The sequence below is a fragment of the Astatotilapia calliptera genome, chromosome 19 (genome assembly GCF_964374335.1).
Source record: "Astatotilapia calliptera chromosome 19, fAstCal68.1, whole genome shotgun sequence".
Classification (NCBI taxonomy): domain Eukaryota; kingdom Metazoa; phylum Chordata; class Actinopteri; order Cichliformes; family Cichlidae; genus Astatotilapia; species Astatotilapia calliptera.
In genome coordinates, this window is record NC_137440.1 from 14,386,438 (window position 1) to 14,412,836 (window position 26,399).

A 26,399-nucleotide genomic window follows, 5' to 3' on the forward strand; every position below is an offset into this window, starting at 1 on the left:
ACTGTATCCACAGCATTCTATTGTTTCCAGTTGTATACCTACTGAACAGCCACTTTGTTAGGTCTCATGCAAGGGCTTAACCAATCTTATATGTCTATGAAAACAGCATTTTACCATCTTCCTCAGTTTTTCTGCTCTTGCAAGAACTAGCGCTTTGTCAGTGTAGACTGTGTTGTCTTTTGGCAGTAGAAAGGCTTTATTTGAAGTTTTACACGCCTCCTCTTTCATCTTAGCTCATCACTCAACTTGGCGAGCAGACTTTTTAGGCAGTAGCGCTGTCGTCTTCAGCTGTCATTTGATCCGTATGTGCCCTAATGAGTAAGAGGCAAATGCGTCTGTGATGCCTTTCCCCTCCATCACACCTCAGTTTAACGAGTGTGAAAAAAAAAAATCACCAGTCAATTATCTAAATGTGTCGTAATAAACTCACAACATGGACCACTCTATTTCACAGTTTCACACATTATTAGCAGCAAAGTTGTTTATCCAACCGTTCAAAATGCTCTGACCCTTGTGCTGATGATAGTGTGAGCATCCCACATTTGACCGGGCATTTATTTAAAGATAAAGCGCCACTACATTAATCATTATGAACATAAAGGCAGGTGAAAAAAATGAAGGCAAAACAAACAAGTAAGGTCATTGAAAACCAGTTGAGAGCTACACACCATTTTTCAAATCATATTCCCTCCGTTTGTGTTTCAGCGATGGTGGTGGAAAGCAAAGTCTCTCTAAAATGCTGGCCCAAAATCTACAATTCAACTCAGTTAAAATGTGATCACTGTAAAGGCTGTAGGATGTGAATCACACTGTTTTTGTACTATAGAACTACTCACTGGCACCTCGCACGCTGTGAATGGGGGCATTGTCATCCTGGACGAGATCACTCCCATCAGGAAAGAAATCTGATAAATGTGATAATGTGATTTGCACTGATGCTTCCCGCCAGGTTCAGACTGCACATTGTCCTGATCTCAAAGACATAGGGCACTGGCTTTGGATTGGGACCAAAAATGGATGTCATGCACAACAGTCGGTCATTTGATATCATAAAGAGTGTAATGGATGAAAATCACTTCATTCTGACAGCAAGACTAGCGTTTTAGATTTTTTCCCCCAAGTTTTTGCAGTGGTTGGATCCCTTTTGTGAGGTGACCCAGTAACTGTGTACAACTGTAGACATGACTATGTATGAATTTAAAATGAGGGACAGTAGACAGACAGTATATATGTGATAGAGACCTCTTCAGTTGCCAGAGTACTCTAGAACCAAGTCTCATCTTAGTAGCCCTCTTGAAATGCCTCCTAGTACGTTTTAAAGGAGTTACATTTTATTTTGCATTTGCATCAATATAAAACAGACACTTTTTTAAGGTACATGTGTTCAAATATCACATCAGTCAATTTATGTGTCAGCAATTTAATGCATGTAGATATGGTCAAAGTATCCTGTTGAAGTTCAAAATGGTGAAAAAAGGTGATTTAAGTGACTTTAAATGTGGCATGTTTATTGGTGCAAAATAGGCTATGGCTGGTCTGAGTATCTGAGAAACTGTTGATCTACTGGGATTTGCCCACAAAGCAACCTCTGGGGTTTACTGAGAATGAAATATCCATTGAGCAGCCGTTGTCTCGAGGGTAAAGCCTTGTTGATGGCAGAGGTCTGAGGAGAATGGCCAGAGTTTTTTGAACTGATAGAAGTGCAACAGTCACTCAAATAACCACCTTACAACCAAGGTTTCCCAAAGAGCATCTTGGAACACACAGCACATCAAGCCTTGAAGCAGATGAGCTACTGCAGCAGAAGACCACAGCGGGAGCCACTGCTGTCAGCTAAGAACAGGAAACCGATGCTACAGTTCACACACGCTTACTAAAATTTGACAGCAAAAGATTGTAAAAATGTTGCCAGCTGTTATGAGTCATGATTTCTGGTGCATCATTCAGATGATATGGTCAGAAATTGTGCAAACAAAATAAAAGCTCTGATCCATCCTGCTTTATGAACACAGTGTGCCCATGTTCTCACGGTCGCTTTCAGCAGGATAATGAATCATATTTAAAAAACCATTAAAAACCAGACCAGTTTCTTGAGCATGACAGAAAGTTCAGATGGTGTCCACAATCACCAGATCTCAAACAGAACACCACTGAGATGTCTTTTTAACTGCAGCCTCCTTTAAAAAGGTCTTGTGAAAACACTAAATAGAGCATTATATTTTCACTCTCATTTTAAATGTAAACAAATGACATCTACTTACTGTCAAGTGAGCCTTAAGGTAAAAGTGTTCATTTTCTAGCCTTGATGGAGGTAATCTAGTCTCTTAATGGCGTCTCAGTAAGTCACTGTTAGGCACAATAAATACCTCCTTATTTGAGGACTTACCATAACTGAGGAATGATCAGTTCTAAAGCTCTGAGGTTAGGGGGGTCTGTGGTTGTGTCTGTGTATCTGTGGTTCACTTCATTAGTGTCACTGTTTTTTCTCAGGGAGACGTGATTGAGAGTAGTGACAGCACAGCATCTCTTTTCATTTGACATTAGACAGACAGATGGGCTCCTGTTGCTGTCCGGGCTGGCAGCCTGATGCCGACCGCCAGCATCCATCAGGATCGGTTTAACATCAGCCCTTTCCTCGCTAACCTATATGGCCATGAGAAATGGGCCAAAACTGCCCTCAGAGCAGCCTCTGGGGCCTCCATGAATCCCAGCTTTCCCAATTCTGAAACCCAGCTCTTCTATCTTTCCCTGAGATGTACTGGGTTAAAAAAAAGACGGAAAAAAAATATGTACATATTTAGTGAATGCAGTGTTGTGCACAGTGACATATATCTGATCAGATAACATGAAACACTGACACGAACAGACATTGCAACTATGGGCAGAAGAAGAAAAATAACAGGGATGAATCACACGGGTTTGACCACGAGGATCTGTTATATTTATTAAAGGGTGACCCTGTCAATTCATATTACATTTCAATTTTTTAAAAAAGAGCAAAGTATGGACAGGCTGCTGGGCTATAATAAGCGCAATCTCTTTGTATGGTTTCAATGCAGGCTCCAGGTTTGAAACAAGACAACAACAACGATCTGTGTTGCGATTCAAAAGAGGGAACTTCAAAGAGACTCATTTTCTCTTGCCCAGCTGCACTGTGGCTCGCTGCCACAGGCCAATCGTTATAATGAGTTTGAAAAAAAAGAAGCATTCTGGAATAGACAGCTAGGCAGACTCGCACTGCAAGCTACTGTACAGTGTCTCAAACTGATCATCAGATGCTATGATGAACAAAACACAGGGGCTTTAAATACTGCCAGTAATAACCGCATTAATAATAGGCTGCTAAATGTCACGTGAACATCAAATTTTTAACAGCTAAAGAAAATGAGCTTGTTTAGACAATGTTTGCAAGTAAAACCTTTTCTGTTCTTTCTTGGTATAACAAGATGTTTGATTTATGAGAAATTAACATAGTGTGAAGATATGAAAAAGCTCCATTGGTGTCTCTTTGGGAAGATTCGCAGCCGTTTATGAGAAACAAAATGACGATGATGTGTTGTAGCTGGAGAGGAAAGGGTGTAGCAATAAATGTGGAATATTATCAAGGAAAATCATTTCAAGAGTCTGGGAAGCTTCACGGGAGTGGACTAAGGCTAGAGTCAGTGCATCAAGAGCCACCATGCAAAGACGTCAACACAAAAGATGCTACAGCTGTTACATTCCTAATATTGAGGCACTGCTGAGCCAGAGAGAACATCGCAAGTCCAAAGTTCTTCTCCAGATTAAAAGTAAATTTTGCATTTTATTAGGAACTCAAGGTCCTGGAGTGTGGAGAGGCACAGAGTCCAAGGTGTTTGAAGTCCAGGGTGAAGTTTCTGCAGTCTGCAGTAATTCGGGATGCCGTGTCATCTGCTGGTGTTACTGGTGCATCAGTGTTTTATCACGTACATCACAGCGTCTACCAGGAGATTTTAGAGCACTTTATGCTCCCATCTGCTGAACGCTTGCCAACACTACTACCAAATAGTTTGAACAACTAATAATGTTACTAGGCTTGATTGGCCAGCCAACCCGCTTGATCTGGACCCCGCAGGGAATTAGGTATTCTCAAGAGGAAGATCAGAACCTCCCAACCCCAAAATACAGATGAGATGAAGGCCACTATCAAATCAATAACCCCCCAGCACTGCTGCAAGATGCCTCCATGGCTGATGCAGTAACTCATGATGAGGGAACCTCAACCAAGCACCGACTGTATAAATAAACATACTTTTCAGAGGTTACAGATTTCTGTGTAATCCCTTTTTTGGTCGAGCTTAGGTAATAATTTGAGACTCTTAATTTGTACTTTCATCAATTATAAGTTATTAGAATCAAAATTAAACAAAAAAGCTTGAGTTATTTGACTAATGTGCAATGCACATACATTTTAAAAAATTTACTATTTGGATTAAATAACAAACATAACTTTTTTTTTTTTTTTTTAAATGCAGTCGTAAACAGAGGCAGATCTACTGGTGGTATGGGGTTGCACATGCCACCCTAAATTAATCTCTTGCCTCCCCCATCATGACACACAGCTCTCCCCTACTTTTTTTCCTACTTTTTCTGCCTGTCCAGTTTGGATCTTTAGCCATCAGAACTGTTGTCTGAAGGCTAAGAAAGATGCCTAGTGGATTTACTTTACCAAGTGGATCATCATGGAGTTGCCATATTGGCCCATTTATCGACCTTTATTATAATTATGTATTTCTTTTCTTTTCTGTTGTTACAGACGGGACAGACATGACTGGGGAATAGGACAGGGAGAAAGAAAGAATGAAAGAAAGAGAGGGAGAGAAAGAAAAATAGAGGGGAGAAGAGATGGTGAGAAAGGGGGGAAGAGGAAAAAAAAACCCAAAACAAAACCCCGGATCACCTGTATGGAGATAAGAAAACAAAACAGAAGAGAAAACAAACAAAAAAGAGAGACAATAAATACAACACCATCACAATAAACTAGCTCCCCAAACATACTCTATATCCCAGGTCCAAGTACCCTCGTCCCCAGAGGGGCAAACCGATGTAACCCTTCTCTCCGGGGTGAAGGCAAGCAGACCGTCCCCTTATCTGTAGTAGCTCTCCCCTACTTTTAACTTTTATAGGTTAAAAGCATCAGCAGTACTGTCTCTGTATTTACTTGGTATTGGCTCACTACCAACATTTACAGTATTGCACCCACTACAAGGGAAGGCAAGAAACAAAAGCAGGAAGTAAAATCTCAATAAGGCTCATTGGAAAACTAACTTTCAGAGTAAAACAGGAAGTCACCAAATGACAAATTAAGATGGTCCAGACAATGAACACAGAAAGCTCATGTATTATAGTATGAAAATAGAGAATAGAGAGACAGCTGAAATCTTTAAACAGACAAATATTGAAAGCAGCTGAACTGTCAGTTAAAAATTAAGTGTAAAAAACAAGAACACTGCTTCTACTAATAATAAAGTAAATGTTAGTATGAATCAAGTATTGGTATTACTGGAAAAACGGAAAAAACGCTGAAGTGATCATGTTATGCTAAATTCAAACAAAAATGAAAAGCACTAGCATATTTACCTAAAATTCAAATGATGAAAGACGATAAAATGTCGACAAAGTCTGGATAATAAATCTGAGCTCAAGGCTTCTGTTAATGTGAAAGCCTTTAAAGAAAATTTGTTCCACTTCAGGTGAATAAAAGTGAATTTCACCAAAGGTTTGCTGAAGTGTAAACGTTGAAAGTTGTTGGAAGTGCAATTTATATAAAAAGTTATGGAGAGGTTTCACAGGCATTCATTTCTGACATCATCTTGCTATGATAAGCTTGATTTCACTCGTGATATTCTGCCAGAACTTCCAAAACATTGAATGAGATCAATACAAAGGCCAGCACCAGAAAAGTATTTAGAAGAACCAAATCAATAAGTGTTTCTCTAAATGGCAACTTCTGAGATGAATTACACGGGCAAGTTCAGGGGGTTAAAATTAAAAGCCTTGAACAGCTTGTGTACCTCTTTGATTTTAAATGCATCACTTCAGGTTTGATTGATTTGCTTCAAAATGTATTCACAGATATTTACTGCGGGGGGAAAGATTTTTATGAATCTTATCTTTGCTGCACTTTTGTCTGGCATAAAGGCACCTCCCTCTTCTCCATGTTTGTGCTGGGATTTCATGCCTCGCATGTGCTCATTAAGCTTTATTTGTCATGCCGCGAGCTGTGAGCCCTTTAAACACCTGCCCCTTGCTCTACCATTTTGCTGTGATCACACAATTTGTGATTGGACAGGCTCAGTTACAAACATGCATTTGCGTAGGAGTTGACCGACTGCTGCTTACATGCTTATTCTGTCTCACTGGGTGGTGGGATGATGCATGATGTGAAGGGCATGTACAGTGGGGCAAAAAAGTGTTTAGTCAGCCACTGATTGTGCAAGTTCCCCCACTTAAAATGATGACAGAGGTCAGTAATTTGCACCAGAGGTACACTTCAACTGTGAGAGACAGAATGTGAAAAAAAAATACATGAATCCACATGGTAGGATTTGTAAAGAATTTATTCGTAAATCAGGGTGGAAAATAAGTATTTGGTCACCTCAAACAAGGAAAATCTCTGGCTCTCACAGACCTGTAACGTCTTCTGTAAGAAGCTTTTCTGTCCCCCACTCGTTACCTGTATGAATGGCACCTGTTTGAACTCATCATCTGTATAAAAGACACCTGTCCACAGCCTCAAACAGTCAGACTCCAAACTCCGCCATGGCCAAGACCAAAGAGCTTTCGAAGGACACCAGGAAAAGTATTGTAGACCTGCACCAGACTGGGAACAGTGAATCTACAATAGGCAAGCAGCTTGGTGTGAAAAAATCAACTGTGGGAGCAATCATCAGAAAATGGAAGACATACAAGACCACTGATAATCTCCCTCGATCTGGGGCTCCACGCAAGATCTCATCCCGTGGGGTCAAAATGATCATGAGAACGGTGAGCAAAGATCCCAGAACCACACGGGGGGACCTGGTGAATGACCTGCAGAGAGCTGGGACCAAAGTAACAAAGGTCACCGTCAGTAACACACTACAACGGCAGGGAATCAAATCCCGCAGTGCCAGACGTGTTCCGCTGCTGAAGCCAGTGCATGTCCAGGCCCGTCTGAAGTTTGCCAGAGAGCACATGGATGATACAGCAGAGGATTGGGAGAATGTCATGTGGTCAGATGAAACCAAAGTAGAACTTTTTGGTATAAACTCAACTCGTCGTGTTTGGAGGAAGAAGAATACTGAGTTGCATCCCAAGAACACCATACCTACTGTGAAGCATGGGGGTGGAAACATCATGCTATGGGGCTGTTTTTCTGCCAAGGGGACAGGACGACTGATCCGTGTTAAGGACAGAATGAATGGGGCCATGTATCGTGAGATTTTGAGCCAAAACCTCCTTCCATCAGTGAGAACTTTGAAGATGAAACGAGGCTGGGTCTTCCAACATGACAATGATCCAAAACACACCGCCCGGGCAACAAAGGAGTGGCTCCGTAAGAAGCATTTGAAAGTCCTGGAGTGGCCTAGCCAGTCTCCAGACCTCAACCCCATAGAAAATCTGTGGCGGGAGTTGAAAGTCCGTGTTGCTCGGCGACAGCCCCAAAACATCACTGCTCTTGAGAAGATCTGCATGGAGGAATGGGCCAAAATACCAGTTACTGTGTGTGCAAACCTGGTAAAGACCTATAGTAAACGTTTGACCTCTGTTATTGCCAACAAAGGTTATGTTACAAAGTATTGAGTTGTATTTTTGTTATTGACCAAATACTTATTTTTCACCCTGATTTACGAATAAATTCTTTACAAATCCTACCATGTGGATTCATGGATTTTTTTTTTTTTTTTTTCACATTCTGTCTCTCACAGTTGAAGTGTACCTCTGGTGCAAATTACTGACCTCTGTCATCATTTTAGGTGGGGGAACTTGCACAATCGGTGGCTGACTAAATACTTTTTTGCCCCACTGTATGTGCCTCTTTAAGCAGATTTTGAAGCTCTCTTCTCTGACCGTTAATCTCCAACCCAGCAGCAGCCAATAGGAAACTGGAAATGAACCTTCTTCTTGTGGCTAGTTCCTTTAGGGTTTGCCACAGTGGATCATCTGCCTCCATCTCATCCTGTTCTTCTGCATGTCCTCCTTGATTACATCCATGAACCTCCTCTGTGGTCTTCCTCTTTTCCTTCAATTGGCAGCCATTGAGCACTCTGTCTCCAAACGGATAAACCTGAGCTATCCATCTGAAATATTCCTTTCTAATCTTATTAAAACTGGCCATGAATGATTGCAAATTTATAGTACCAAAAATTTAATGGGAAATATTTTGTGTTCTTCAGTACTTTAACCAACTTTCTCTCTTTCATGTTGCTTTTAATATAGCTTCCTGTGACACCCAGAGCTCAGTAACAAAGCACTGTTTCCCAGTTCAACACGTCTATACTTGAAAATCTATTTTAGCTGCACCCTTCCTGAATATACTGCTTCTCCTTGCACCCCGCTGGTTTTCAAGGGTGTTTGTCCCATGCAGATTTTCTGGGGTCAAGACCAAAGTTTCCCCAATGGCTTTGAACTTGTTCCCAATTCCCTCTAAGTGGCAGTGGCACTTGGAGTTGCTTTTCTCAGAAAGAATACCTCAGCAGTAGAGCATAAACAGAACTGACAACAATAGCAGCATTCGACTGTTGTGTATAATGCACTAGGTAGACACAGAATTGCGTATCTTTTGGATAATTATACATCCCCTACTTCACTTTCAATTTGTGTCCAATCCCAACACAAAAAGAGTTGCTTCCTTTTTATATGTTTGTTTGCCATTTTCTTTAAAGTTTAGCTTTCAGGTAGAACAGACAAAGTTTTTGGTTCGATCCCCAGGTGCTCCAGACGAAGTCTCCCTGTGCAAGATAAGAAGTGCCCTTGATGTGTCACCAGTGTGTGATCATAAATGTGCTGTGGCAACAAAAATGCCCTTCACCACTTCATCATCAGTTATTTGTTATTAAATCTGTAATCTAAGGCATTCATCAACTTCTTTTTTAGAGCCAGGAGCCACCCATATTTGGATGAGGGTGGAGTATGAAGCCAGCCCCCATGATTAGTAAAGTCCCTTCCCCGACTGCTTGGGTCACACTGACACTTGGTAAAGTAGCACACAAGGCAGATTGTTTGAACATCTGAGTGCATGACAAGCCGCATTATTTGTTAGATCATTGCATTAAACATACTTTACCACCACAAACGCAGTTGAGAGCTTCTCTTCTGTGGCCTGGATTAGCAAAGGTGAAGCTTAGCAATAGCAAATCAGCTATTGAGGCATTTCTGCTGTCAAGTTGGGGTGAATGAGGATAGAACCTACATCAGATTCTGGTCACAAAAGGCTAGGAGAGTGGTTAATAACTACCAAGAACTGGGGGAAAAATAGTAGCCTTGGTAAAAATGGGTCACAAAAAGTGTGCAACACCAAAAACCTTGCAGTTGTTTTGGTTATGATAGCAGATAGCCAGAGGCACCTGTGGTTTGCATGCAATCACAGCAATCTACTAGCAAGAAAGGAATCGCAAAAATGGTTTTAGTGCAGCACCCTGTGCCAAGCTTGCTGTGTCACACAGGTGCGTGAAAAGCAGGGTGGAGACCTCAAACATGCTCCGCCTCTCAAAAATAAAAACACACCCACCCACCAAGACACACACATACACAAACCAATACAGAGGGGAGGAAAGAAAGAGACTCTGAGCAGCCGAACAACTACCAACTGGTTAGGAAATACAGATTTTTCCTCAAACCAATTCAATTCAATTCAGTTTAAACTGCCAGGTAAAGTAAACCCTACAGTAATAAAGCCAAAACGCCAATGGTCACATGACCTCATATGAGCAAGCACTTGGCTACAGTGGGAAGAAAAAATCCCTTCTAAAAGGAAGAATCCTCCGGCAGAATATCTCTGTCTCTATCTATACAGATTTATTCAGTTTATTTCATTCCGCAATAAATCTCAGACTAATTTAAATCACAACCTCTTTAATCCTACTTGTGTTTATACAAGTGTTTTAGCTCTCAAACCGATTCGTGCGTTATGTGTTTTTAATTTTTATTTTGTAATTTTTTAGGGTTTTGTTCATCCCCTGTTGCTTCTATCACCATTGTGCCTGCAGACACTAGTGTCAGCTCTGCTCTTCTTCAGATTTAAATTCCTCCAGACATCCTTCCTATACACTGCTCAGACATTAAGGGACTCCCAGTAGATTCCAAACAACTGCGTTTTTTTGGAAGCAAGCCAAGCGGAGACAGCCGTCTGGGTTTCCTGTGCGTCTTTTATCCCGGATCAAACAATCAGACATGAAACATGCGGGAGCGGTATCTCTTCTGGTTATTGCTCCCTTTCTGGGAAAAAGCTGAACACACTATAATGATTATTCAGACTGTTTCTGCAGACATGCTTGAAGTGACAGTCCGACTCATCTTGCAGCACCTGCTGAGGCAGAGTTGTATATATTTAGGAGCAGGTGATCCTTGTTACCCCGATGCACTGCAGCTTTTTGGCTTATCATTTCATTTAGCAAGCGGGCAATTTTCAAATAGTTACTGCAGCTGTCATATTGTCCATAAATTCCCTGACAGAAAGGAAGCATATTGGACTAACTATCATTGGAGCGTGTGCAGTGTGGTAATGAGCCAAGAGCTGTTTGTGCTGCAAGCTTCCTGCTTTCTCAACTCTGCGGACAAAGAAGTACATATATTTGAGTTTAACTTCAGGTGGGTGAGGGTTTATAACATGTTAGCATTTATAAGCAGAAATCTCTGTCGTCCAATCTATTGATAATTGCATTTACCCCCTCAGGTCCCCTGTCATTCATTCAGTCTAATTAGCTCTCCTGAACCTCTAAGCATGGCTGTGACCTCTTCATCCTGAAGAGGCTGACTTCTGCCTCATCATTTTGACTGCTGGCTGACAACCAGCGCCGACCAGTGTGGATCCTTCCTGGACAAATACGTGCCCCCGATGTTTGTTGCAGTTTAAAGAGATATATCTCAGGAAAATTAATGACTTATCAGATCTATTGTTAGTATACCAGGAAAAGTCCAGTAACCTGCATGTAGTCCAGATATTTGTGCTTAAACAGATCTGCAATACAAGTGAGTGATGTAAAACTAGCTGCCACTGGCCAGCCCTCCAGAATGCACCCAATTAATTGGTGACTCATTGACAAGCACGCTGCTATGGAAAGACAATTGTGTCTAGTGATTTCAGTTGAACAATGGGCCTATTTAAAGCTGACTGGAAGGCTTGTTGTAAAGGAGAATTAATGTTTGAATTAATCAGCACCTAGCTTTGCTTTTCTTCCTCTGTGATTTAGTGTCAGCGGGAAGAAGCAGGGCACAGAGTCATAACTCACAAATTAATCATTTATAATCATTCGTTTCACTTTCTGGCAAACTGCAGTTAAAAAAAAATAGTGAACATGCGCTGACAAGATTTGTAAATGTCATGTTTTTGGACCATCCTTTATCTTTTAAAATAAAGTTATGGCTTAGGCTTTACTGCAATACTGCAGTATAAGCCAGCTCGAGCACTCACAGTAGCTGTAACCTGTAGTGTTCACACAGGTTACAAGTGAAGCCCAGAGGATATCTCTAATGTGACTGTAATCCTCCATGGCCTCAGCGCAAATCTCACTGTATGCCTACAGGCACCCAGTGGTGATTTTTATATACACATGTAATATCCTGCAGGGCAGGTGTCCCATTCATAAGCGCCCCTGCCTACTTTTAAACAACTCAGGTGAGAACGTCTTTTAAATGACGTCACACTGAACATTTCCTACCCCCCAGAGCTTTGGGCGACGTATCAATTTAGTCCACTCCCTGGAGGGTTGACTACTGACGCAATGTGATGTGCTTCTCTTCTGTTATTGCTCTCATCTTTCACAGTGCACCTCTCGCTGACACTTGCCACAAGCTGTGTTTTAATGGGGCAATTCCACCGAGATGAAATGAGTGGTGCTCGACTCTGACCAGAGCGGGGTTAAACGAGAGTTGGCCGGTGCTAAGCGTGATTTCACCATCACTGCAGTTTGAGCGAAAATGCCCTTATCTCAAGCATGAAGCATAATTACATTTTCACAAAAAACGGTGGCACTTGTATCACATTCTTGTTTTTAATTTGAGTTTTGAAAAAAATCTAATCATGGAATAAAAAAAGAATGCAATAATTATTGTGGCTGAGGTTAAAAAGATTGATCATTTTAAGGAAATGTGAGAAAGTGCGCTGGAAACAGACTCGTTAAATAAATCACAATGTGCATGTTCTCGTCACAAATGACAGGAAACAACGTAAAAACCACGTCCATCGCGTATTCTGTTCTTCACGATTTAACTTGACGTCATTTCCTCTAGAATATTTTAACATGTTTATCTCCATGAACAGAAATAATTTAAATGACATTTACTTTTCATGACTTTTTTTGATAAGCAGTGTAAAACGGCAAATTAGTTTGTGCTCTGACATCATGTTAGCAACTGAGAAACTCCAAGCAATAGACGTGTAAAAACATCTGTATTATGGGGATTTACTGGGATAGTTTTTAATAGCTAGCAACTGGCCAGTTGCGATGTTGATCCAGGCCCAACATGATCCAATTACAATGATATAGGAACAACACCACACTGAGACCTCAGCGGAGAGATATATGTGCTCCAGCAGATCCTGGGTCTTTCCGAGTTCTACCTGCCTCCTCCTGGTAGAAAATTCCTGCCTCACATCACACCGGAGGATCCAGGAGGTATCATACTCAGATGCCTGAACCACCTCAAAAGCCTGCTTTTGATTGTGAGGAGCAGTGACTCTACTCTGAACCCCTCTCGAATGCCTAGTCTCACTAGGGTAAGGATGATGTTATATACGCCCATTGCAAGCTTGAAGTAGTCTTTAGGTTTTAGCTATTTTGTAACCAACAAGTTGCAACCGTGAGAGTGTGCAGTAAACCAGATTTCTTAATCAGATCCACCACTCACTTGTAAAGTCAGATTTCAAAATACCAGCATGGTATTTGTCAAAATCATCAAGACAGAGCTTTAAAACATGACTTCATGTACCAGTGCGTGTTGCCATGGCAGCCACATCCATTTTTCTATACAGTCTTTGTGTGTAATGTGGTCTAGGACTACAACCTTTGACAAAATAGTATCTGCAAAACAGAAATTCATTAAGATAAACTAAAATTATGGTGAATTACAGGTCATACACAATCAAGCAGCTGCAGTAGTAAACTCTGAAGCGTATTAAGGTAAGCAAATCTTATGAAATTAAGATTAGTTTGTTAGAATATGAATGTGTTATTTGTTCTTTAAAAGGTCACAGAAACAGCATGTGAATGTTTTCATCCTCTTATCAGATAATATTCACTTCCTTCTGCTATCCTCCTCCTCAGAGATACATGGACACCTCAAATTAAACTCATTCAAAGATGCCAAGCTACAGCTTTAGGAGCTTGTAAACACAATTATAAATCTAGGGCTCCATCTTTTACGTAGCTAAGTTTTACTCAGTTAAATGAACAATTTCTTCTGGTCTGAACATCCTGAAAAGTATCAGTTTTCCAACTGTTTCCAACTCTTTTTTCTTTGCTGTGTTAGTTGGATTCTTTCAGCTACAGGGCTCAGCTTCTATTACACGAGTTCAACGCTAGTCCCATCAAAACTATAACGTTATACTTTTACATTTTGTCTCAGAGGGTCTTCTGGGGTCCGACGTGGCACGAACTTGCCATCTCTGCGGACCGACTCGATTAGCGACTGACCTTTCATTATCGTCTGTACATCATCAGCGAGCTTCGAGGCACTGGGGAGAGCTGGTGCACCAAACTCCAGATTTCTTATTGATCTGTGTTACTGTGAAGCATGCATCAAAACGGCACAGGAGGAACTGACTGGAGGAACCAGACAGTGAAAGGTAGCAGGGATAATGATTGGTTACACAACCGAGGCAGGGACAATTTAAAAAATAAATAAGTAAAAAAAAAAAAAGAAAATCTGTATCCTGTCAAGTTTGGTTACAAGTTAAAACTGAATGAAAGCAAAATATACTTTTTCAGAGTGTGGAAGCAATTCTCCCCAGAGTTATGGCTCATTAAGTCAGCCCAAGCCCTTCACAGCTACATAAGCAACAAAGATAAAGTTTGGAAAGTTTAAATTAAACATTTTTCAAGTGCCTGACAATCTGCTTCCATATCTGCTTCTCAACTAAAATACAAAACAAAAAAAAGCTATGAGTGAGGGACAAATAGTTTTATTTCAAGTACTGGCTAACAGGTCAGAGATTGTACAATAATTTGGATCGTCCACTCTTGAAAACCTCTATTTCATTCATTCTTTTGGTACAGCTGCAGGTGGTGACACACTCTTTATAAAGAGCCATTATGATGTGCGAAGTAATTCATTTAAGAGTGCATGGCTCTGCGTGTGAAAACCTCTACTTGAGTGGCACCAAACACTCTGTAAGTGTTTTAATCCACTTAAAATGCTGGCATCGTACATTTACTGCAGAAAATGATGGCCCTGGTTTTAATCAGAGGCGTAAAACGGAGCTAATAACACTGTGTTTCTTTGACTGATCACTAAGCAAGAGAATCTTTTACAATATAAATTACACCGTTAACAGCTCGTAATGAGCTCAGATCATTAAAGAACTGATTTGGAAATCCTCTACTGAGCAGAAGAAAAGAGGGAAGGAGTAACAGATTTATTGCATTTTCGTGGCATTGTTTACAGCAATCGTTCAGTGAAAGGAAAACTCCAATGGAAACAATGAAAGCCTGTTGGAGCGACTTTGATCCTGCCTTCATAAGGACTCAGCGCAGCCTGAATATTCTGTGTGAGCTTTCACACACAGAGCTTTCTATTGGAGCAGCATAACTGGCATTACTTTGTACATTTTGCCCATTTGTCAGTGTGAGGATGTGTACATGTCAGCTGTTGTTATCAACAAAGCAGCGATATGACCTTATGTATGTTATCGCCTTACCTTAGAGTCAGGTCATGTAATGTGGCGTGTTCCCAGAATTTACAGGCTTTTTTAGGATACATACACGCTACAGCTCAAAGTGTCCCAGTTCTGATGTTTTTCTTTCATGTGGCCCAGTTTTAATGTTTTCTGATCAGTGTAAGCAGCAAAATAACTGCATGGAGTCGCAGTTTTCCAGCTCCAGTCTGGACCACACAGAGGTGTGCTGCACAACCAGATCAGCTTGAATATGAAAACATGGTCATGTGTAGGGGTTTCTTCAGATTCACTCTGCAGCAGAACACGTCCAAGGTGAACTATGTGAGAAAGAAATTTAATAGCAGAGTTGAATTTTCTTTTCTTTTTTTGGAAGCCTTTTATTTAGTATATTTGTTTAAAATATTTTGGGGTCACAGAAATATTACTTTGTTAGCACTGTAGCTAGCTGGTGATTGATGATAAGGACTAGTGATTTGCATTTAGTCAATAACCAGCAATCTGAGAAAGATTGCTACAGTAAATTGCCCTAAAGCAGGACTTCAGACCTCCTCTTAATTCAGTAAAATCTCTCTTTTAAAATCACTGAGACGACATTTTTAGTAGAGAAATTTATAACAAACAAGCCAGCATCAACTAGTGTTGAAGGTAAATACAAGGCTTCCAGCTGGTAAAGCAGAAAGGCTAGCTGGATCTCACCATGCAGAAAACAGCAGGGACAGATGCAACAAAAACTGCATGGGATATAAAACACCAAATACCTATCAGAGCATGTTCTACTTGTAACAGGACACTAAATATTTTCTATCTGAACTGATCTAAAAGTCAGAAATTTGAGTTTAACAACCTGTGAACATTCATAGATATGGGCATAAATATATATTATTTACATGTAAGTGTTAACAGTTTATTTTATTTTATTTTTTTAAAAGGAGCACAAATGATATCCCCAATGGCAGCAGCCCAAAAAACTCAAGCTGTGAATTAAAGTGTGAGAACTTCTTAAAGTGTGATTTGAAGATACATCCTCACCCTTTGACAGGGATCTCCAGGTTAAAGAGATTAATTAGATAAGTAATGCACTTAATGTAAATGGGCTGTATTTATATTTCTTAGTTTGACATCATGCTGTAATGTTTACTGAGGGTACGGTATGGTCAGGTATGGTACAGAGCCTCAGCTAAAAGCTATGAATTCTGGGATAGGTTGGGCCACGAAGGATACACCTGATCTATCCTTCAAATCCACGGTAATCAATTTGGAGCAGCCTTCGAATTGGGACGCTTGGCTGTGACATAATCGTCCTCCGAAGGATGCGGCCTATGAATTGGGACATACTTATCACCTCAAATAAATATTAGCATCATCATGTGACTGTTAGCATACAGATTTTCATAGTTAACATTTTCATCACGTCTTGGTTTTGCTAGATTTCGTCATTAACCAAAGATCTTAACCCTCTCAGGCTCAAATTTAACTTTTTGTTGCTAATGCACAACCAAGTCCTGCAGTGGTACTTCTGAGTAAAAAAACCTCATAAAATATGTACAGGGAGTGCAGAATTATTAGGCAAATGAGTATTTTGTCCACATCATCCTCTTCATGCATGTTGTCTTACTCCAAGCTGTATAGGCTCGAAAGCCTACTACCAATTAAGCATATTAGGTGATGTGCATCTCTGTAATGAGAAGGGGTGTGGTCTAATGACATCAACACCCTATATCAGGTGTGCATAATTATTAGGCAACGTCCTTTCCTTTGGCAAAATGGGTCAAAAGAAGGACTTGACAGGCCCAGAAAAGTCAAAAATAGTGAGATATCTTGCAGAGGGATGCAGCAGTCTCAAAATTGCAAAGCTTCTGAAGCGTGATCATCGAACAATCAAGCGTTTCATTCAAAATAGTCAACAGGGTCGCAAGAAGCGTGTGGAAAAACCAAGGCGCAAAATAACTGCCCATGAACTGAGAAAAGTCAAGCGTGCAGCTGCCAAGATGCCACTTGCCACCAGTTTGGCCATATTTCAGAGCTGCAACATCACTGGAGTGCCCAAAAGCACAAGGTGTGCAATACTCAGAGACATGGCCAAGGTAAGAAAAGCTGAAAGACGACCACCACTGAACAAGACACACAAGCTGAAACATCAAGACTGGGCCAAGAAATATCTCAAGACTGGTTTTTCTAAGGTTTTATGGACTGATGAAATGAGAGTGAGTCTTGATGGGCCAGATGGATGGGCCCGTGGCTGGATTGGTAAAGGGCAGAGAGCTCCAGTCCGACTCAGACGCCAGCAAGGTGGAGGTGGAGTACTGGTTTGGGCTGGTATCATCAAAGATGAGCTTGTGGGGCCTTTTCGGGTTGAGGATGGAGTCAAGCTCAACTCCCAGTCCTACTGCCAGTTTCTGGAAGACACCTTCTTCAAGCAGTGGTACAGGAAGAAGTCTGCATCCTTCAAGAAAAACATGATTTTCATGCAGGACAATGCTCCATCACACGCGTCCAAGTACTCCACAGCGTGGCTGGCAAGAAAGGGTATAAAAGAAGAAAAACTAATGACATGGCCACCTTGTTCACCTGATCTGAACCCCATTGAGAACCTGTGGTCCATCATCAAATGTGAGATTTACAAGGAGGGAAAACAGTACACCTCTCTGAACAGTGTCTGGGAGGCTGTGGTTGCTGCTGCACACAATGTTGATGGTGAACAGATCAAAACACTGACAGAATCCATGGATGGCAGGCTTTTGAGTGTCCTTGCAAAGAAAGGTGGCTATATTGGTCGCTGATTTGTTTTTGTTTTGTTTTTGAATGTCAGAAATGTATATTTGTGAATGTGGAGATGTTATATTGGTTTCACTGGTAAAAATAAATAATTGAAATGGGTATATATTTGTTTTTTGTTAAGTTGCCTAATAATTATGCACAGTAATAGTCACCTGCACACACAGATATCCCCCTAAAATAGCTAAAACTAAAAACAAACTAAAAACTACTTCCACAAACATTCAGCTTTGATATTAATGAGTTTTTTGGGTTCATTGAGAACATGGTTGTTGTTCAATAATAAAATTATCCCTCAAAAATACAACTTGCCTAATAATTCTGCACTCCCTGTTGTCACGGTTCTGGGTCCGTTGGACCCAGTATTTTGAGTTCATTATGTTTTGGTACTTTTGCATCATGGATTTTCCTTTATGTTTCTCTGGTACTTGGTGTTTCAGTTATCTTGGTGTTTTTCTATATTATGATTTATGATCTGATACTGTTGTGATTATGATTATCATTTAGTAGCCTTTGGTCAGTGTCAAGTCTGTCTCTGTCTAGTCTGTGTCTTAGTAAAGTGTGTTTTGTTTCCTGTTTTACTTTGAAGGTTCTTGTTCCTGTCTGATGTTAGTATGTGCAGCTTTGTTCCCCCTGTCTCGCTAGCCCTGATCTCTCCCAGCTGTGTCTCCCTCCTGTTGCCGATTCCCCCGTTACTACCCTGTGTATATAAGCCCTGTGTGTTTTCCTGCCTGTTGCCGGTTTGTCTGTATTACTGGGTGTCCGTCTGTGTTACTCGGTGTCCTGCTCGGCTCTCTGCCTCTCATCCCTTTTTGTATCATCTCAGGTTTGTCATTTAGCTTTCCCAGTTCAGGTCTTTAGTTTTGTCTTCCCTCTTGCCTGTTTGCCTTCTCACTCCTGTATAAATAAACTCACCGGCATCTTATCCACTGCCTGCATCTTGGGTCCTCCTTCTAATTCCACACGGCTCGCCTCGGCAGCCGTGACACCTGTATATGGGGTAATCAGGTTGTTAGTTTTTAACTGTTGCAAATTGGCAACGCCTGCCTCGAGAGGATTAAAAGTTAAAATGTTAGGGAATTTAATGTGATTGTCAAAAAAGGAACATAAACACCAAACTTCATGACAATTCATCCAACTGTTTCATTTTAATTTTATTGTCAATGATTTCGTGTTTGAGGATCTGCAAAACCATAGGGATCCTTGGGGCTATGGATACTTGTGTTAACTATCAAAACCCAAGTGGTTTACCAACTGCAGCTAGCTTGACTACAGATGTGAAAAATAGCACTGAACTATAGCATATTAAAGCGGCATGTTTTAACTTTGAAAAACCGCCACCATGCTGAGCACTGTGCGGTATTCCTGATGTTAGAGTGCAATTAATTGAGCCAAAATAGCTCATAAATGTGCATGTTTGACACCATGACATATCAGCCACACTGTTCCTATAATATTAAACTAATAAAATAAGTAAAAATCACATTAATTAAGTCATATAAAATCATGCCTACTTGCTTATGAAGAAGTGATATTATAGACAGCAACTCCAGATTTAGGGGTATGATTAAGATTTATTTCCTTTTGAAAATATACCCATAAATTTGTCATATGAAAACAATTATACAACCTTGAACATTTTATCACAACAGGATCACACAAGTTAACACCCACATCCCTGCATTACAAAGAATTGCCCTTAATTGAGTCACTTTTTTTTTTGTTTTCTCGAAACATTTAGAACAATTTCAACAACAACGGAAACCCCCCCCTTAAACAGTACAAGATCCACTACAACTTTAAAATTTCCATCTATTAAATACCCAGGACCTTTTGGTAGCCCCTGGGAAGCATCCCGACACGCTAGCTTGAAGTGATGCGCTCAAAGAAAAATGCGAGAGGAAGGGGAATTCAACCCATAAATGTGCGAAGCTCAACTGTGTCTTGTCCCAAAGAGGGCACTGGCCAGTAAATCTTTGCCATTGTGTCTAGCTTTTATATCATATCAGGGGATTTGTCTGGCAGAAAAATCTCCAATGATTTATTATGTTATAAAATGGGTTTAACATGCCATTTCTATGGCTAGAAGCCTTTCCAGAGCAATAACAGAATTGTCCACTGCTGTTTGTCAGGAAAAGCGTCTTGTTTTGCTGGGAAGTGAGCTCCAAGGGAAAGACAAAGCTCTGGCCTCACATTATAACTACATTTCTGTAAGTTTAGAAAAAACTATCCAGTGTTGAAGTCATTCCAAGGAGCACAATGACCCCTTTTCATAATGTAGCTATGCAGCATCTCTTTTGAATATATTAATTGTCATTTTGCATACAAACATATATAATCCTCTGTTTTACTCAACAGTGGCGTTGGTGTCGTTACAATGACCGAACGAGAAGAAAAAGGCCTGGAAAAATGCTTTGGACCCCATCATTCGCTTTAATTGTTCCACCCAACAAGAAAGGCAATGCGTGCACATGCACAAAGAAACACACGAATGCAACATGCGCACACAGATGCACGCGCACATACAAGCACGCACGCACACATGAACACAACGCACACCTTTCACACTGCAGCTAAGATGGGTATTAGACAATTTAGTCCTGACATGTTGCAGCGATGATAGCTCTACTGCCACGCAAAGACGTCCCCTGTCAGTCCCGGCGGCTCCCTCCTTCACCTTGATGTCACGGTGAGTCGACAACATCATTACTCATCACATCACCACTGAATCACATGCCTAGTGCAACACTATATCACTCCCATATTGATATGTTGGTTATAGTATTATATTCAGTGTACTGTATGAGAACATTATTTCATATAAACACGTCCACGGTTTCATATATCACTTTTATGGTCACATGTCCACTTTGTCACAACGTCACCGTCATATCGACACCCACTATAAATGTACATGACTTTCATTTGTCACAAATCCACTGTGTCATAGAAAAAACTTTATTTTTTTCCCTAACTGATATGTGTGCACTGTGCCGTTAACACCGTTATGGTGTGTGCCAGTCTGCGTTGTTTTCAGATCATTTTCATGTTGACCCTTCGTGGGCCACTTGTTTCCGTCGCCTCTGCTGAAGCCCCGTTGGATTTGCGAGGGACATACTCCATATCAAAGTTGCTCTTATGGCGTCCTTTCCCTCGGCTCCAGGCAAACAGAAACAGGAAGCAGAAGATGACCACACCTAGGAAGGACAGGCAGCCCATGGCTGTAGATATAATGATAGTCTTAATGTCTAATGTGTCTGTCATGTTGTACAGTGCAGTCCCATTCCCCGATGTGCTGTTGGAGTCTGTCAGATTATTTGTGCTCCTGTTGCTATATTGAGATCTATCCCCAATGCTCAGACTCTTCACAGCTAAAGAGGCCGAAAGGCTAGCATTGCCAGCGGGGTTACTGGCAATACACCTATACACCCCGTGGTCATGCAGCTCTGCTGTCTTGATCTCAAGGGTACCATCTGGTCGGACCTCCACCCTACCACGGCTTTTGGCTGTGATATAGCGTCTGTGAGGTGTAATCCAGACCACAGACGGCTGTGGCGCTCCCTCTGCCATGCAGCTCAGACGGGCGGGCTGGCCTTCGTCAGCCATCAGCAGCTGTGTGGTGTTGGGTCCAATCCGTGGCTTGGTGCAGGTCATGTACTTGGACACCAGAGGCTCCTTGAGGTCCTGGAGAGTTTGCCCAATGAGGTTCTGAGGTGCGCTGCACTTAGGCTGGACATCCAAAATCTGCAGAGAAGGGGGCTTGTGGCTGTTGAGCAGCCAAAGCAATCTGCAGTCGCACACTAACGGGTTTCCACCCAAACAAAGCCTCTTCAAGCTGTCTAGAGAGGCGAACACTCCCTTCTCCAGAGAGTCCAGTCGGTTCTCTGACACATCCAGTAGTTGTAAAGATTTGAGGCCCGCAAAAGCAAAGGGCTCTATAGAAACCAGCTGAGCCCCTTGGAGGCGGAGCTCCAGCAAGTGTGAGAGTTGGCCCAGATCTCCCTGGTGGATGTGCTGGATGCGGCAGTAGGACAGGTTGAGATGCGTGAGGTAGGGTAGGTTGTGCAGTGCTGTGCCTGGGAAGGCAGTCAGGTTAGTGTTGGTTATGAACAATGTTGTGAGGTTGAGGCCATGCAGCGAGAGGGGAGGCAGTGTGTCCAGCCAGGGCCAGAAATCAATTTCTAAATGGCGGAGACGAGATAACCTCTTAAAAGAGAAAGGCTTAAGAAAACTAATGCTCAGGTAGCGCATGCGCAGCTCGACCAGGCTGTGCAGATGTGCCAGAGCGTCACTAGGTACGACCGTCAAATTGGAACGTTCCAGTGTCAGGCTTTGAAGTCCGAGTAATCCAGTAAAGGCCCGCTGAGAGATGAAAACCAGCTCGTTATCGCCCACCTCCAGTGATGTCAACCTACGCAGATCTTGAAAGGCATGATCCAGAAGAACCACCAGTCTGTTGTGGCTGAGATCAAGGCGGGTGAGGTTGGTCAGGCCCGACAGAACACCGACAGGAACCAGTTGGAGAAGGTTACTGCGGAAGTTGAGCGAGCGGAGAGCAAGCTGAGAACGAAATGAACCAGGCTCGACCGCACTGATGAGGTTGTCGCTGAGATCCAGGTCTTCTAGTTGCTGGAATGAAGAGAAGTTGTCCGGCGTGATGACGCGCAGCTTGTTCTTACTGAGGTCTAGGACACGTGTCTCAATGGGGATGCCTTCAGGGATGGTGAGGAGGCGCTTGCGGTGGCAACTGACCGATTTGCTTGGAGCAGAGCAATCACATCGGGCGGGGCAGCTCAGAACCGAGCTGGCCAGGAGAAGCAGCAAGGCCCCGCCCAGAAAGAGGTGGCAGTGGTGCGATGCTGGGTGTCGCATGTCTCTTTTACCCACGATGCCCTCTTTCATGGCACAGCTTCTTGTGCATACAGAGCACCATCACGAACAAGCTCTGCAAGACATGAACAAGAAATGTGTTAAATTACACTTACACTCAGGCTGCACCCCCTCCTCCGCCTTCGTGCATTTTTCAACCTTTTACAACCTTTTACACTTTATGTCTACTTAAGCTGCCAACTCTGTTCTCCTTTAATGAACTGTCCCTTTTCCTGGCGAGGTGGATATGAGGGAATTAAACTCCCAGCAGGGCGAGACACAGCAAGAAATAGAAATATCAGCCCCAGAAAAATGTGAACGTTCATCACTGTGTTAGCACAAAAGGTTGCAGGCTAACTGGAGATGTTTTACGAGGATGGAAGATGTTTCAGCCCAATGGCGAGAAATGTCCCTCGTTAGAGTCCACTGAGGCTGAATGCCCATGTGGATTTGTTGTTGCTGCATGTGTGTGAGTTGGTTTTGCAGCGTGCGTGTCTGAGGGGGTGGGTTAGGAAGTGGAACATGTGGCAGGTGCTCAAACTAAAATCCAGACTAAACAGAAAATGAAATGACAGCGTGTGCTTGCTGCCATAATTAAATCTACAGAGTTTTGCCAGCACATGTAACCCCAACACAATGAATGGAAGTATATATTATATACAACTCTTTATTTAGCGATCGACATATTGAGTCAACTCACTTATTGTTAAATATTGCACTGAACACAGTGTGTTTCTATAATTTTCACTAAGATGTTGTGACAAATGGCAGTTTCACATGCTTTCTCTTCTTTCTTTTCTGTGCTTATTATTTTTTCGTTATGGTGTATGCATTTGTATTGCACTTTGTACTGCTTAAATAACCCAGCAATACTTATTGTATTTCGAAAAATACATTTTTATTTTTGCAGCACAGTGGACTAACACCTCTGCAGCCACTGTGCATGTTTCGCCGTGCACGTGATTTATTCTCAGCTCGCGATTATACAAAAGGTGTTTACCGTGGCCACATTTGCTGCTTTGCATAACAGTGCATGCAACTGTTTTCAGTTAAATCATTTTGAGTTAATTCAAACCAAATTCTTTCAATTATGTTTAAGGAGACAAATGCAAACGTGGCCACTTGCACAAGTTTTTTTCCCACACGGGTGAGGTGATTACACACTAATAATTTTCAGAGGCTGCTTTAGTGAATTTAAATACGCATTTTTATTCATTTGTCCTGCGAAATGTGGCTCTTAATTTCCATTCCTGCAAAGGCAGGGCTGGAAAGGAAGCATAGATAACAGCAGGGTAATGAGGAGACGGATGCAGAGTTCAACAGTAAAATGTTATCTCTAAGAGCCGAATCTCTCCATGGCTCGGAAAGACACAGACTTTGACAGAAAAAACCACCAGTGAGCAGCCACAGGTTGTTGAATTGACAGATGGCTATGTAGACAGAGAGGCTGACCATAATTGCCTCATTACCAGTAGTATTTGCATTCTGCTCATGGCTATCTTTGCCAATTAGGTGTGCAAAACGTAAGGCACATCTGTGAGTGGTGGAAATTTGAATGCTCTGTGATAAAGGCAAGGAAAAATGGGAGAAATATGAAAGGCGCCTTTAGAAAAGCTTTTCCACTGCTTGCAGAGCTCGCAAAGCAAAATCCTGCCAAGGTAAGCAGATGATGAGCACACAGACAGACACGTACCTTACTTTGATAGTGAAGTGAGTGACGTTCAGAAAATAGCTGAGATGAGGCAGAAGGAGCCATGCACACTCACTCATCCTCTTTCTTACAGCACTCACCCCACCGCTCAGCTCATCAGCCGCACCGCTCGCATCTCCATATCTCTGCCTTTCTTTCCCCTTTTCTTTCTATTGCTGTTTTATCTCCGTATCCTCCTGTTCACACATCTTCCACCTAACTCCTTTTCTCTCCGCGGTCCTGCCTGGCAAAAGCCCCAGTCCGTTCATCAGTCCCTGCAGGCTGGGTTTTTATCGATCGCGGCGCAGACACATCAGATGCCAGGAATGTAGCCTTTAACAAAGAGCAGGCCGTTGCCACAGCAACTACAAACCCTTACTCCCATCCGCTCTGTGTTGTCTGCCAATCAAATTAATGAAAAAAGGAAGGAATAGAGTAAGGGCGGGGGGTGATGTTTTTCCATATTCATTTAGTTTTCATATTGAGACAACAAACTATTTGAATGTATGGGTAGAAATTCAGGTCCGCTGGTGGAGCCAAGCTCACTTTAAGGTGTTTCCAAGCTGTCATTCCGAGCGCCTCGCTATTTGTCGGCCTGTCTTGTTTCCCATCCATCTGGTGCTCTGGTAACTATCTATGTCTCTCTACCTTATTATCCTTCCACATGCCTGCTTCTTTCTTTGTGTATTTATCAGTCTGCCCTTACCCGCCAGCTTCTCTTCCTCCCTGCTTCTCTGTTTAATAATTACAGTCCACTTCTCTTTTGCTGCAGTGGGGAACTGGCCTGGTGATGTGCTGATGAGTCGTGTGTCAGGCGGTCCTGCCACGGCTCTGCTCTGAGAGTTAGCCTACAAACGGAAACGGCACCATCTCGTCAGTTATTAAAGCTTGTATCAGGAGTAAACTAGCTGTTGTTTTACGCTTTCATTTCTCCACAGTTAGAAAAGGTTTTAAAAAATGAAGCAGAGGAAAGTTTTATGCATTTTAAAGCAGAAATTGTGGAAAAAAAAAAACTGTACAGTTGCTATATTGCTTCATGAATCAAAATCTGTCCAGGTTCCCATGCGGACACTGGTGCAATAAAGGTGATTCCCACAAGACTCCAAATCATGTCCTTGGATTAAAATACTATTTCAACATTTGTGCAAGCGCATAACCTTGAAAACTGATGTAGCTTTGATTCTTCTAAAGACCAGCAGTCTGTTTGATGCCCCCACACACACCCAACACCACTCTGCCGCTCACCGTTCTAGTTTATCTCCACAGAATAGCTGAATGGATAACTGATAAGAATGATCACACTTTCTAATAACCATCATCGCAAAAGGGTAAATAGTAGTAAACAAAAGTTAAATTAAACTTTCATCATTTTTAACTTTTAACTTGGTTAAAAGTTGTTTTTTAAACCAACCATAAACTTTGTTTGGCTATTGAAAAAGTTGTGACTGATGTTTAAAAGTATGTGTGAGTAGATGGGGGTAGTGATGGTTCCTCTCTTAGCTCAGGGCACTCTCACAAAAGAGTTTCACATCCTGGTAAACAAAGGTTTAAAAAAGAAATCACAGGACTGTGGTCATTATCAGTCTCACTCATTATTCATTGTTTGGTTATGTCTGGCAAAGTGTGTGAATCTCTGAAGTGCCTGCAGATGGATGAGGATGTACTTAGTGATCAGAAAATACTTTGATAAAATGTGGAAGTCTTTAAATACAAAATCCATTTAGTGATCTGACTATTGACCATTGCATTAAAAATTCATACTCTGAAACATTGCCATTCCACACACACCGACTTCTACGTTACATATAGCATATATTCAGCTGCTTGTGAATGCAATTATCCAATCAGTCAACTGCATGGCAGCAAGAAAGCAACAGTAACTCAAATAACCATGTTACAACCAAGATTTGCAGAAGAGCATCTGTGAACACACAACATGTCCAACCTTGACGCAGATGGGCCACTGTAGCGGAAGACCACACTGGAAGCTGGACACTCAGACTACAATTT

The 26,399-nt window shown here is 41.8% G+C and overlaps 1 protein-coding gene across 3 annotated transcripts in view; it reads right to left on the reverse strand.

Annotated features, from left to right (window-relative positions):
• Positions 1–19,384: 19,384 nt before the first annotated feature.
• Positions 19,385–26,399, reverse strand: part of lingo2b (leucine rich repeat and Ig domain containing 2b) — a 48,315-nt gene continuing 41,300 nt past the window's right edge. The window contains exons 1-2 of one of the 3 annotated variants that reach the window (XM_080293651.1): positions 24,491–25,467; positions 19,385–22,775 (exon numbers count right to left, since the gene is read on the reverse strand). In XM_080293651.1, coding sequence (XP_080149777.1) covers positions 20,864–22,732 — 1,869 coding nt within the window. In that variant the 5' untranslated portion in view covers positions 22,733–22,775; positions 24,491–25,467 and the 3' untranslated portion in view covers positions 19,385–20,863. Of the gene's footprint in view, positions 22,776–24,392; positions 25,468–26,399 lie in introns of those variants that run through there. The other 2 variants (XM_026151983.2, XM_026151981.2) reach the window with 2 other exon arrangements.